General features: G+C 43.6%; 1 protein-coding gene across 3 annotated transcripts in view; it reads right to left on the bottom strand.

Annotated features, from left to right (window-relative positions):
- saal1 (serum amyloid A-like 1) overlaps window positions 1-13972 on the bottom strand; it is a 50930-nt gene that overhangs the window by 17641 nt on the left and 19317 nt on the right. For all 3 annotated transcript variants that reach the window (XM_063062106.1, XM_063062104.1, XM_063062103.1), the window contains exons 6-8: window positions 12680-12739; window positions 10725-10840; window positions 6735-6912 (exon numbers count right to left, since the gene is read on the bottom strand). In XM_063062106.1, coding sequence (XP_062918176.1) covers window positions 6735-6912; window positions 10725-10840; window positions 12680-12739 — 354 coding nt within the window. The remainder of the gene's footprint in view (window positions 1-6734; window positions 6913-10724; window positions 10841-12679; window positions 12740-13972) is intronic.

Genomic DNA, 13972 nt, shown 5'->3' with positions numbered 1-13972 from the left:
AATTTCACATTCAACATGCAGCTTCCCAACTTGCAGTTTTCCAAACTTACCAGCTACTGATCTTCCAAGATCTCTCAGAACTGATAAATGGACTGCCATAAGCCCTGTGAAATTTTGTTCTCCTACCAACTGCAACTTTCAGCTCTTTACTCATCTTGATGGATACCAAGAAAAAAAAATCTATAATGTTGGTCCTGGGAAATGGAATGCTTTCCATTTCAAGCATTATCACAAAACTCCCAGATCTCACACAGGATAGATTCAGTGTAAAATTGCAACAGTCCAACCTGAGGCCAATTTCACAAAATATACTTAACCATTTTCAATGGTAACAATGTCAATTAAGTATTCTATTAGGAGACTTTTTAAATTCTTTTCACGGTGACATCAAGGAGTAATTGATGTGAATCTTCCTAAGTAACCTTGGTTTTATACAACATGATGTTTGAAAACATAGAAACATAGAAAACCTACAGCACAATACAAGCTCTTCGGCCCACGAAGTTGTGCCAAACATGTCCCTGCCTTAGAAATTACTAGGGTTACCCATAGCCCTCTATTTTTCTAAGTTCCATGTACCTATCCAAAAGTCTCTTAAAAGACCCCAACTTAAAAGAGTTTCCTTCAATTTCTTCCTGTGGAAAGTAGCAATCCGAATCAAATTTATTATAACTGACATATATGGTGAAACGTGTTGTTTTGCAGCAGCAGTGCAATGCAGGACTTAAAATTTATAAAATTTACAATAAAAATCATTCAAAAGATGGTAGTGCTCATAGGTTCACGGATCTTTCAGAAATCTGATGGCAGAGAGAAGCTGTTCTTAAAATAATAGGTCTTCAGGCTTCTGCACCTCCTCCATGATGGTAGTAATACAAAGAGGGCATGATCAGAATAGTGAAGGTTCCTCGATGTTGAGGAAACTCATGCCCATGATGGAATGGCTGAGTCTGCATCCCTCCACAGCCTCTTCTGATCCTGTGAATTGGTGCCTTTAAAGCAGACAGTGATGCAACCAGTCAGAATGCTCTCCACCATACAGTACATCTGTGAAAAATTCCAAGTCTAGACATACCAAATCTCCTCAAACTCCTAATGAAGTGGAGCCGCTGGCATGCCTTCTTTGTAATTACATTAATGTGATACTCTGACCTGTTGAAGTTGAAGCTGCTCATGCTTTCCACTGCTGACCCCTCATGAGACTAGATGTTCACTTGACTTCGCCTTTATTAGTCAATCTGATGTTGAGTGAGAGATTGTTGTTGCGAGACTACTCAAGCAACCGATCTATCTTGCTCGTATATGCCTCCTTGACACCTTCTGAGATTCTGCTAACAACCGTATCATCAGTGAATTTATAGATACTGTTTGAGTTGTGCCTAGCCACAAAGTTTTGAGCATAGACAGGATAGAACAGTGGGCTGAGCATGCATCCTTAGAGATGTGCCTGTGCTGAATGTCAGTGAGGAGGTGAAGTTATTACCAATACGCACTGACTGCAGTCTCCCAATGGTTAAGTCAGTGATCCTGTTAAGAGAGAGGTACACAAGCCCAGGCTTTGAGGGAATAATGATATGATGGGTGTCGAATGCTGAGCTGTAATTGATAAACAACAATCTGACATACGTATTTCTGTTGTCTTGGTGCTCCAAAACCAAACAGAGAGCCAGTGAAATTGTGTCCACCGTAGAGGCAAACTGCAGTGGGTCCAAGTCCTTGCTCAGGGAAGAGTTAATTCTAACTATGACCAAGTCCTTGCTCAGGGAAGAGTTAATTCTAACTATGACCAAGTCCTTGCTCAGGGAAGAGTTAATTCTAACTATGACCAACTTTCAAAGTATTTCATCACAGTAAATGTGAATGCTATCAGGTGATAGTTGATGAGGCAGCTCACCCTGCTCTTCTTTAGAAGTAATTACAACAATGAGAGATTGAAGATGTTCTGGAACACTCTCCAGTGAAGATTTTCTCTATCTTAAAAAGCATCAGTTAAGATTTTATCTTTGGTAAGTACCTTCATATCAGCAAACAAATCCATAGTAGTTCCAAGCTCAAGGGCAGAAGGTGAGACAAGTTCATCCATGACACATAATTGCAGAAAAGCATCAAGCACAAACTGTGAGAGATACATCACATGCACGTATAGCTTAGAAAAGTGTTTTAACCAGTAAATCATTTGATTGCTCTGTCCAGTAGGTACTTCACCATCTGCAGATTGCTGAGGTGTAATTTTAGTAATGGCAGGACCAAGTGTTATCTTAGGATCATGCAGTGATTACTATTGCAGTGGTCCCCAACCACCGGGCCGCAAAGCATGTGGTACCAGGCCGTGAGGAAACGATATGATTTGGCGATATGAAACGATATGAGTTAGCTGCACCTTTACTCATTCCCTGTCACGCACTGTTGAACTTGAAATAACCTACCAACTCATACCAAATAACACATAAAACCTAAAATAACACTAACATATAGTAAAAGCAGGAATGATATGATAAATACACAGCCTATATAAAGTAGAAATAATGTACGTACAGTGTAGTTTCACTTAACAGAATCGGGAAGATTAAGCCAAAACCGATTTGTAGAAAAAAAAATCTGCACGTACACGCATACACACGTCACGCATGCGCACACAGGTGCCCACGCAAAGCTTCATGGTCATGGTAGTCTTTCTCGGGGCAAACACAAGTGTCCCGTATTTGACTGCTACTTTTGTCCCTTATTTGGGAGTGAGAAAGTTGGCAACCCTACTTGAACACCGCTCCCCCCCCCCCCGCCAACCAGCTGGTCTGCAAGAATATTGTCAATATTAAACCAGTCCGTGGTGCAATAAAGGTTGGGGACCCCTGTTCTATTGTAACAAGTAATCTGAAGTTACAGGAATAATCTAATGAATTACTAGATCACATTCAATTGCCTTTGCCAGCTTTACATCTTACATTTCTTTTAGAATTAAGGGTTAAATTGTATTGGGTAACAATGGCAAAAATCCACAGAAATCTCATGTAGTATACCCATGGCAAAATGCACAGCTTCATAGAGTTTTGCGATAAAGAATGGAGTGAAATCGAGCTATGTTTTTTTCTCGCAAACAAGAGTGCTACGCTGATTAGTGCCTATGCTCCCACCATGACCAACCCAGATGACATTAAAGACAAGTTCTATGAAGAACTCGATGCCCTCATCTCAGCAATCCCACAGTTAGAGAAGCTCACTGTTCTCGGGGACTTCAATGCCAGAGTAGGGACAGACTACCAGACCTGGGAAGGGATCATTGGAAGACACAGCACTGGCAAGTGTAACAACAACAGCCTTCTGCTCCTCAAGACATGTGCCACACACGACCTTGTCACCACCAACACCCTGTTCCGCCTACCCACCCATAAGAAGACGTCATTGATGCACCCACGCTCGAAGCACTGGCATCTGATTGACTACATCATCACCAGGAAGAGGGACAAGATGGATGTCAGAGTGACCAGAGCCATGTATGGTGCCGACTGCTGGACTGATCACCGCCTCATTGTGTCCAAGTTCAGGCTTCGCATTCTGCCCATGAGAAGACCCCAAGGGCAGAAGACTGCAAAGAGGCTGAATGTCTCCAAGCTGAAAAGCAGCAGGGTTGCAGAAGAATTCGTCGATGACCTTGAAGGCAGACTGCCAGACACACCACAGGATGACGGGACCAGCGTTGAGGAACAGTGGACGGTCTTCAGAGACGCTGTCTACACTACCGCCCTTGAACATCTCGGACCAGCAACCCGAAGAAACCAAGACTGGTTCGATGAGAATGATGAAGAAATACAGGCACTACTAACGGAGAAACATCAACATTGCAGAGCGCATCAGAACGACCCCACGTTGCTAGCCAAGAAAGATGCCTTTACCAACGCAAGAAGAAAGGTGCAGAAAAAACTTCGCGAGATGCAGAACAGCTGGTTCAGCAAAAAGGCCGATGAAATCCAGGGCTATGCAGACAGCCACGACATAAAGTGCTTCTATGATGCACTTAAGGCTGTATACGGACCCCAGTCCTCCGGCTCCTCACCCCTCCTCAACGCAGATGAGGCGCAGCTGCTGACAGAGAAGAAGCAGATTCTGGATTGGTGGGCTGAGCACTTTAACAACGTCCTTAACCGCCCTGCCGACATCAACGATGAAGCCATTGCCCGCCTGCCCCAGGCAGAGATCAACAAGAACCTCGACACCCTCCCCACAGTAGATGAAGTCAGGAAGGCAGTGAAGCAACTCTCCTGTGGCAAAGCGCCAGGACCCGATGGAATCCCTGCTGAGGTATACAAAGCAGGAGGCCCTGTCATGATGCAAAAGCTGACTGTACTCTTCCAGTCCATGTGGAAAAAGGGACAGGTCCCGCAACAGCTGAAAGGTGCCAGCATAGTCCACATCTACAAGAGGAAAGGCAACCACCAGTCTTGCGACAACCACCGAGGCATCTCCCTCTTGTCTATTGCGGGGAAGATTCTGGCCCGCGTCCTGCTCAACCGCCTTCTCCAACATCTTGAGCAAGGTCTGCTCCCAGAAAGCCAGTGCGGCTTCCGTGCTGACCGTGGGACCGCGGACATGATTTTTGCTGCGCACCAACTCCAGGAAAAATGCCAGGAGCAACACAGCGACCTCTTCGTGACCTTTGTCGATCTAACCAAGGCTTTCGATACGGTCAGCAGAGAAGGCTTGTGGAAGATCATGGAGAAGTTTGGCTGCCCCAGCAAGTTCATCACAATCGTCTGGCAGTTCCACGACGGTATGATGGTGAAAGTTCTGGATGATGGCTACGAGTCGGAGGCCTTCCCAGTGACAAATGGCGTCAAACAAGGCTGCGTTCTTGCCCCGACTCTGTTCAGTATGGTATTCTCTGCCATGCTGACAGATGCCTTCCGTAACTACGAAGAAGGAATCCACGTCAGGTACAGGACTGACGGCAGGTTGTTCAACCTTAGGCACCTTCAGGCAGTTACAAAGGTGCAAGAGACTGTCATCAGAGACTTCTTGTTTGCTGATGACTGCGCACTCAACGCCAGCACAGAGCAGGAGATACAGCGTGAAATGGACTGCTTCTCACAAGCCTGTGACAACTTCGGTCTCACTATCAGCACCAAAAAGACCGAAGTTATGTACCAGCCTGCCCCAGGAAAGCCATACCAGGAGCCGCGCATCACGGTGAAGGGCCAGAACCTCCAGGCAGTCGACTTCACCTACCTGTGCAGCATACTCTCTCGCGCAGTGAACATACGACACTGAGGTCAACAACAGGATTGCTAAAGCCAGCGCCGCCTTTGGGAGACTCCGTGAGAACGTCTGGGAGCGGAGAGGACTCAGCCTTACCACCAAGCTGAAGGTCTACTGTGCAGTGGTCCTTACCACCCTCCTTTACGCCAGTGAGACCTGGACTGTCTACAGCAGACACACCAAACAGCTCAACCACTTTCATCTGAGCTGTCTCCACAGACTCCTCCACATCAGGTGGCAGGACAAAGTCCCCGATACGGAAATCCTGGAACGAGCTGGGCTCTGCAAGGTCTACACCCTCCTGCTGAAAGCCCAAGCCAGGTGGGCTGGACATGTGGTCAGAATGCCAGACAGCCGATTGCCTAAGCAGCTACTGTACGGAGAACTGTGTCAGGGCAAGCGCTCAGTCAGGGGGCAGAAGAAACCTTACAAAGACTGCCTCAAAGTGTCCCTCAAAGGCCTGAGTGTCGACATCAACACGTGGGAGACGCTTGCCCTTGACCGTCCAGCTTGGCGCAGCAAGATCACCACAGGAGCCCGTGCAGCTGAAGTCAGGCGCATCATCGAGGCGCAACGAAAGCGTACTGTGCACAAGGCCCGAGCAGCATCCACTGCCACGACAGCACCCACCCACTTGTGTCCCACATGTGGGCGAGCCTTCAAGGCCCGGATTGGCCTCATCAGCCACCTCCGGACCCACAGCCACCAATCTCCCATTTGACTTTGAAGCCATGGTCATCTTCGACTATGAAGGACGAACAACAACAACACAGTCCAGACTCATGCTTTTTTTTCCTCTGGTTCTGAATTTCTCTGCAGATATGGGCAGATCTATCTTCATATAAGATGAAGCAAAGTTTATCAATGTGTTCAGAATGAAAACCTTGTCGAGAGACATCCTTCATGCTGATGATAATGCACTATTTATGCAGATAGAAGATCAATGCTCTTCTTTCTCAGGCCTGTAGCACATTATTTTCTCACTCTAAGTGAGAAAAAAAATGTAGACAAAGGGCATTGCAATGCTTCTTCCCCAATATCTGACTTGGCAACAGTCAATAAATTTTGTTGCCTTGGGTATGTCCTACGAGACACTTCCCTCATTGAAAGACACAGAATGTCCAATGTTTCTTGGTCTTCATCCTATTGCAAAACTCCCTTTGTTCTCTCCACATGTTCCCCTTCTTTGCACCTTGAAATTTCTCTTGGTTTTCTTTTAAACTTTTCTCAGTTCTGGTAAAGGTCATCAACCCAAAGTGTTCACTTTGTTTCCTCACCTCTAACGATGCCTGGCAACAGTCAACAAATGTTGTCACCCTGTAATGTTTCCAACAATGTCTGTTTCTTTTTCAAATTTTTGTCTCCACCTTGCAAGTCTCCAATTTGGGACTCTCCATTTAATTAAATGGGTACTTACCCTAAGTGTGCAAATGAACCAACTATGCTCTAGACATAGGGGATAAATTCATATTCTGAAGACTTACCTGACTTGTCTGGCTGCTTCCAGTAAACAAGGGACCAATGAAATCTCAGCTGTTTTTTCCTGCTCTGTTGCTTGTGCATCAGGCAACTCCTTTGACTCTGTGATCCAGCTCAGCATGAGCTCCTTGTCTAAGTCAAAGAGTTTATCAACCACCTCACCGATCTTTCCCAATAAGTCAGCTGACCACAAAACAAAATCAAAAAACATGAGTTTTACAAAACTTTGTGAGTCAAATTACTCCATTGTAACTACACTCAACACAGTCTTGGTCAACATATGGTAATGATAACCTAGAAATGTTAAGATCTGAGTATCACACACTAGACCGTGTGTGATACCACCACTGTACAGAGAAGAACACAAGCCTATAAGAACATACAATGTGGCAGCAGAATTATGCCATTTGGTCCATCAAGCCCACTCCACTATTCCATCATAGCTGATTTACTATTCCTCCCAACCTCATTCTCTCGCCTTCTACCTTTGACATCCTTACTAATCAAGAACCTATCAATCAGAGATACATTTAAATCTCTGCTCTGAACATACTCAATAACAAGGGATGTTCTTGAATTCTGAGGCTGTGCCCTCAGGTCCTAGATTTCCCCACTATAGGAAATAACCTCTCCACATTTACTTTACCTAGGCCTTTCGATATTCAGTAGGTTTCAATGAGATCCCTCCCTCATTCTTCTAAACTCCAGCAAGTACAGGTCCAGAGCCATTAAATACTCCTCATACGTTAACCATTTCATGCCAGGGATCATTCTTGTGAACCTCCTCTGGACTCTTTCCAGTGCCAGCACATTCTTTCTTAGATAAGGAGCCCAAACATGCTCACAATATTCCAAGTGCAGTCTGACCAATGCCTTATAAAGCTTCATTACTACATCCTTGCTTCTATATTCTAGTCCTCTTGAAATGAATGCCAACATTGTCTTTGCCTTCCTTATGACAAAATCAGCTGCAAGTTAACCTTTAGGGAATCTGATACAAGGACTCCAAAGTCTGTTTGTACACCTGATTTCTGAATTCGCTTCATTTAGAAAATAGTCTACACCTTTACTCTGTCTACGAAGTGCATCACCATACACCTTCCTGCACTCTATTCCATCTCCCACTTCTTTGCCCATTCTCCTAATCTGCCCTAGTCCTTCTGCAGACTCTCTGCTTCAACACCACCTGCCCCTCCACCGATTATTGTATTGTCTACAAACTTAGCCACAATAGTAATCAATTGCATCAGACAGATCACTGACATATAACTTGAATAGAAACAGTACTAGCACTGACTTCTGTAGAACATCACCAGTCACAGGTATCCAAACAGAAAAGGCCTCCCTTATTCACACTCTTTGCCCATTACCAGTCAGCCAATCTTCTATCCATACTAGTATCTTTCCTGTTATACCATTGGCTCTTATCTTGTTTAGCAGTCTCATGTGCACCACCCTGTCAAAGGCCGCCTGAAAATTCAAGTAAGCAACATCCACTGACTCTCCCTTGTCTTTCCGGACTGTTAGTTCCAAAAGAATTCCAACAGATTCGTAAGGCAAAATTTCCCCTTCCGACTTCAGCCTATTTCATGTTTCTTCAAGTATCCTGAAACCTCATCCTTAATAACGGACTCCAACATCTTCTTAACCATTGAAGTCATGCTAACTGGCCTAAAATTCCCCCTGCCTTCAGTGTCCTTTTCCAGTGGTCCAATACCCACTCTTGCCTCTCTTTTACTCTTTATATATCCGAAAAAACTTTTGGCATCTTCCTTTGTATTACTGGCTTGCTTACCTTCATATTACATCTTTTTTCTCCTTAATGTTTTTTTGGTTGCCTTCTGCTGGTTTTGAAAAGCTTTACAATCCTCCAACTTCCCACTAATTTTAGCAAAATGATATGCCCTGTATTTTGCTTTTATACTATCATTTGGCTTTGCTTGTCAGCCAGTTGCTCATCCTCCCTTTAGGATAATACTTCGTCTTTGGGATATATCATCATGTGCCTTCCAAATTGCTTCTAGAACTTCAGCATTGCAGCTCTGCCATCATCCCTGTTAGTGTAGCCTTCCAATCAACTTTGGCCAGATTCTTTCTCACGCCATGGTAATTCCCTTTACTCCACTGTATTACTAAATTAATTTATCTCCTCCCTCTTAAACTGCAGGGTGAATTCTATTGTATTATGATCACTGCCTTCTAAGGGTTCCTTTACCTTAACCTCCCTAATCAAATCTGGTTCATTATACAACAACCAATCCAGAATTGTCTTTCCCCTAGTAGGCTCAACCTCAAGCTGCTTGAAAAAGTCAACTCTAATTCCTTCTCTTGGGATTCAGGTTTCTTGATCTTCTCGATCTTCTCCAACTACTTGCATATTGAAATCCCCCATGACTATTGTAACATTGCCCTTTTTACATGTCTTTTCAATCTCCTGTTGTAATTTGTATCCCACATCTAGGCTACTGCTAGGAGGCCTGTATATAACTCCCATCAAGGTTTTTTTTTAAACCCTTGCAGTTTCTTAACTCTACCCATAAGGATTCTACATCTTCAGAGAAATAGAAGCAGAAATAAACTATTAGGCTCTTCAAAGCTGCTCCACTATTTACTATGATCGTGACTGGTAGATAGTGGTCTCAGCTCCTCTTCTGTCCCACACTCCTCCATCCTTTGATGCAAGAAGTATTTATCCACCTCCACTTTAAACACTTTCAAAGAACTAGCTTCCACCAGTGCTGAGCAGAGAATTCTAGAGATCCACCATCCTCTGCAAGAAGAGATTTCTACATAGTTTTAAATAGCTGGCCCTTATCTAGTAGTAATGGCCTCTTGTTCTAGCTATCCCAATACTGAAAAATTCATAACGTTGATCTTGTCAAGCCCCCTGAAGATCTTCCGTGTTTGAACTGGGTTGTCCCTCATTCTTTTAAACACCAAGGAATCCAGGTCCAAACTACATAGTCTCTCTTGGAAAAAAAACCATGTTATGCCTGGTGAAACCATTTTGTACAGCCTCCAATGTTACTGTATCTTTTTTAAAAGGGGGTACCCAAACTGAAAGCAGCATGCCAGGAGATGCTTCAACAATACTTTACATCAGCAATAAAACAAGTCAAAATGCTTAACTCAAAGGTTAAGGGTGCCAAAAGTTACGGGTAGAAAGCAGGAGAATGGGGTTGAGATGGGTTGAACTACTTGGACCTGCCTGTTAGCTTTTCGTGACTCAAGCACTAAAACCCTCTATACTTCACTCACTTGCAGCTTCTCTCCACCTATGTAATAATGTACCTTTTGAATTCTGTTACCAATGTGCAGAACCTCACGCTTCCCCACATTAAACTCCATTCATCATTCTTTTACCCAAACACTCAGGAAAAACTTGAACCTAAACAATATCTTTCATAGGACATCCCAAACACTTTGCCAGTGAAGTACTTCTGAAATTCAGTCAATGATGAAGTGCAAGAATCACATAACTGATGTAATGTAAGAACTGCATCAATTTGATTGCCCATAAGAAGTCTCACATACAATGATGACCTCCAGGTACTGCCTGAGGGACATCTGGCAGAATTCCCTCGCTGTGTTTCATGTGAGGAGGCAGCTTGGATTTAAATACAACTTTCAAAAGAAATCACTCTAACATTGCACTGCACTAAAATGTCAGCTTAGATTTTGTGGTCTGTGGATTAAAATGTAAACATAATAGTGATTGGGCAATATCATTGAACTACAGCTCACTGATGCTGGAAATTTCTCAAGCAAAAGTTGCATTAGACCATCCTTCTCCATTTTACAATTTCAGATGCATCCAAATAATGCATCATATTCTCCTACTGAACAACTATTTTACCACCCCACTCTGAAAATGTCAGCCAAGGGTGTATATTCTTTCTTAAGCTGTGAGAAACTAAAAACAAGACTAATGATAACAAATTCTTCCTTTGCATTCTTTCTTGCTAGTTTGTGTGCAAGTAATAACAACCACTTACCATTTGTGGAGCTCTGCATTATGAAGCATACATTGTCCCGAACAGCAGGTTGCTTACGGATTCGGTCAACCCAGATGGTGGCAACATCTGGCTGAGAAAGACAGGTTAGTATTAACCTGCCAAAGAGAAATGGTTACCTTACTATTTACCATCGTGGAAAAGCCACTTTTTCTGTCAATGCACCCTACTATTTCAGCCTACTGTAATTAACGGTAAATGTGTAAATATCACCACTCTCTGCAAAGCTCAAAGGTGCGGACCATCTATTGAAAGGAAGGAATTTAATTTCACTGTTTTTGTGTATAACAATTAACAGTGCAGTCACTTTTACATTTCATAGAATTTTTGTGTGAACCACTATCAATAAAAACCTTCAACCACTTGCAATGAATAAATCACGGCTGCTTCCACAAGTTGAAAAGCATAGTGGCAATGGCAATGGCATTGCCAAATACCCTATCTTTAATATCCTGGGGAGGGCGAGGGGGCTGGACCCATTAATCAGATATTCAGCTGCACCAGTCACATAAATTCAAAGGCTTAAGAACAGGTCAGAGACCTGCGTTGAGTGACTAACCTCCTAACACCCAAAGGCCTTTCCATGATCAACAAGGAACAATTCAGAAGTGTGACAGAATATCCTCCACTTGGTAAAATGAGTATGCTACTCTCAAGTAATTTGACATTCAGGGCAAAGCAGCCTGTGAATGGTATCCCATCAACTCTAAACATTTATTCCCTTCACCTCTGGTCAAAAGTGGCTGCAGAGTTTATCACTTACAAAATGCCCGGGGTACTTCAACAGTACCTCCCAACCCACAAACGTGTTGGTTGCGTTGTTCTGCTGGACGTCAACGTCATGCTATGTTGGTGCCAGAATGTGCGGGCTACCCATACCAGCACATCCTGTGTGCTGTTAGCACACAAGCGACACATTTCACTGTCATTTGTTTTGATGTACATGTGGTGATTAAATCTGAATCCGATTAAGGACAAAGGTTGGAGGCACATGAAAACACCACTTCCTCCAAGTTCTCTCTAAGACACACACCTCCTGATTTGGAAATACCCCCAGCCCTTCATTGTCACCTGGAACTCCCTACCTACAGCATTGTGGAAGTACCTTTGCCAGGAGGACTGCAGTGATTCAAGATCAGCGCTCACTACCAACTACCAAAAGCAATTAGCGGTGGGGAATAAATTCTGGTCTTGCCTGCAATACCCAGATCCTGAAACTGAACGTATAAAACAACTGGCAAACAGGTTCAGAACAGTCAGACACTGGATCCAATGTGCAAAAGTAACTTAAGAAATGATTCAAGTAACACACACACAAAATGCTGGAGGAACGCAGCACGCTAGGCAGCATCTATGGAAAAGAACAAGACCTTTCATTAGGACTGGAAAAAAAGAGCTGAGGAGTCAGAGTCAGGAGGTGGAGGGAGGGGAAGAAGAAACACAAGGTGATAGGTGAAATCTGAAGGAGAAGGGGTGAAGTAAAGAGCTGGGAAGGGTGGCCATTGACCAATATGTCCAACATAGATGCTTGGCGAAGCTGTCTCCCAATCTACCTTGAGTCTCACCGATATACAGGAGGCCACACCAGGAGCACCAGACACAGTATACCACTGCAACAGACTCACAGGTGAAGTGTCGCCTCACCTGGAAGGACTGTTTGGAGCCCTGCATGGTGTGTAGGGAGGTAGTGTACGGGCAGGTGTAGTACTTGTTCTACTTACCAGGATAAGTGCCAGGAGGGAGATCAGTGGGGAGGGATGAATGGACAAGGGAGTCATGTAGGAAGCGATCCCTGTGGAAAGCAGAAAGTGGGGGATGGGGGGAGAGGCAGATTTTCTCTTGTTTGTAAAAAATTATTCAGCTATGAAGTAATTAAGCAACATACAATTTCTGCAACTCTAATACTCAGAATAATACAGCAACATACAGCTATTTACCTGCTGGTTTCCAAGAGAGTTGGTGGGTCAGAATCTCCCAGTAGCAACAGTAGTACCTCTCTGTGGAACATGTAAGAAACAGACCACCAGTTCAGACCCCTTAACCTCAAATCAAAGGAGCATATAATTTTCCATAAATGAATTTAACATCAAAGGCAATGCTAGGCTTATTTTGCTACCTTGGCTTCATGATTGCAAAAACCAATTCAGATCCAAAGCAGCAAAGAGGCAGCTTCAAAATAAACAAGATTCAAGATTGTTTAATGTAATTTCCTGTCCACAAGTGTAAGGAGAACGAAATAATTATTACTCCTGATCCAATGCAGCACAAAAAAAAAGATAAAGAACACAATAATATTAAAAAAAACACAATAAATATAAATACATAAGATAGATTATATACAGTTCTATGTCTATAAAGTGACACTAGACTGTACATAAGGTGACTGATAGGAAATAATAAAGTAGTGGTCGAGTTATTGAGTGGAGGTGTTGATGTCTTATGGCTTGGGGAAAATAACTGTTTTTAAGTCTGGTGGTCCTGGCATGGATGCTACATAGCCTCCCCCCAGATGAGAGTGGGACAAACAGTCATGAGCAGGGTGTGCCGGATCCTTCATAATGTTACTGGCCCTTTCCCAGCATCTTTGATGGCAGGTAGGCTGGTGCCAGTGATGTATTGTGCAGGTTTGACTAACCACTGCAGAGCCTTCCTGTCCTCCACAGTTCAGTTTCCATTACCAAACAGTGACGCAGCTTGTTAGGATGCTCTCCACTGTGCATCTGTAAATGACACAAGTATGGATGTGCAAAGTCCAGCTCTCTCAGCCCCCTCAGAAAGTAGAGGTGTTGGTGAGCTGTCCTGACTGCATAGGATGTGTTCTGGGACCATGCAAGGTTGAATGTGGTGTTAATTCCCAGGAGTTTGAAAGTGCTTGCAGTTTCTATTGCTACGTCTCCAAGGTAAAGAGGGGTGCCAGTCCTCCTGAAGTCAATAACCATCTCCTTTGTCTTGTTGACAATAAGGAAGTGATTATTTGCCTGGCCCCAGGCCTCAAGTTCTTCCACCTCCTCTCTGTAGGCTCCTTCCTCATTGTTGGTGAAGAGCTACTGTCATGTCATCAGTAAATTTCAAAGCTCAAAGTTCAAAGTAAAATTTATTATCAGAGTCCATACATGTCACCACATACAACACTGAGATTCTTTTTCTTAGCAAATCTATAGAACAGTAACTGTCAACAGGATCAATGGCCATCAAACTGGGTAAATGCTAATATAAATATATAACGAGCA

The sequence above is a fragment of the Mobula hypostoma genome, chromosome 11, assembly GCF_963921235.1.
Source record: "Mobula hypostoma chromosome 11, sMobHyp1.1, whole genome shotgun sequence".
NCBI lineage: Eukaryota > Metazoa > Chordata > Chondrichthyes > Myliobatiformes > Myliobatidae > Mobula > Mobula hypostoma.
Note: the sequence above shows the minus strand (reverse complement) of the source record. Positions and strands in the feature narration are given on the sequence as shown.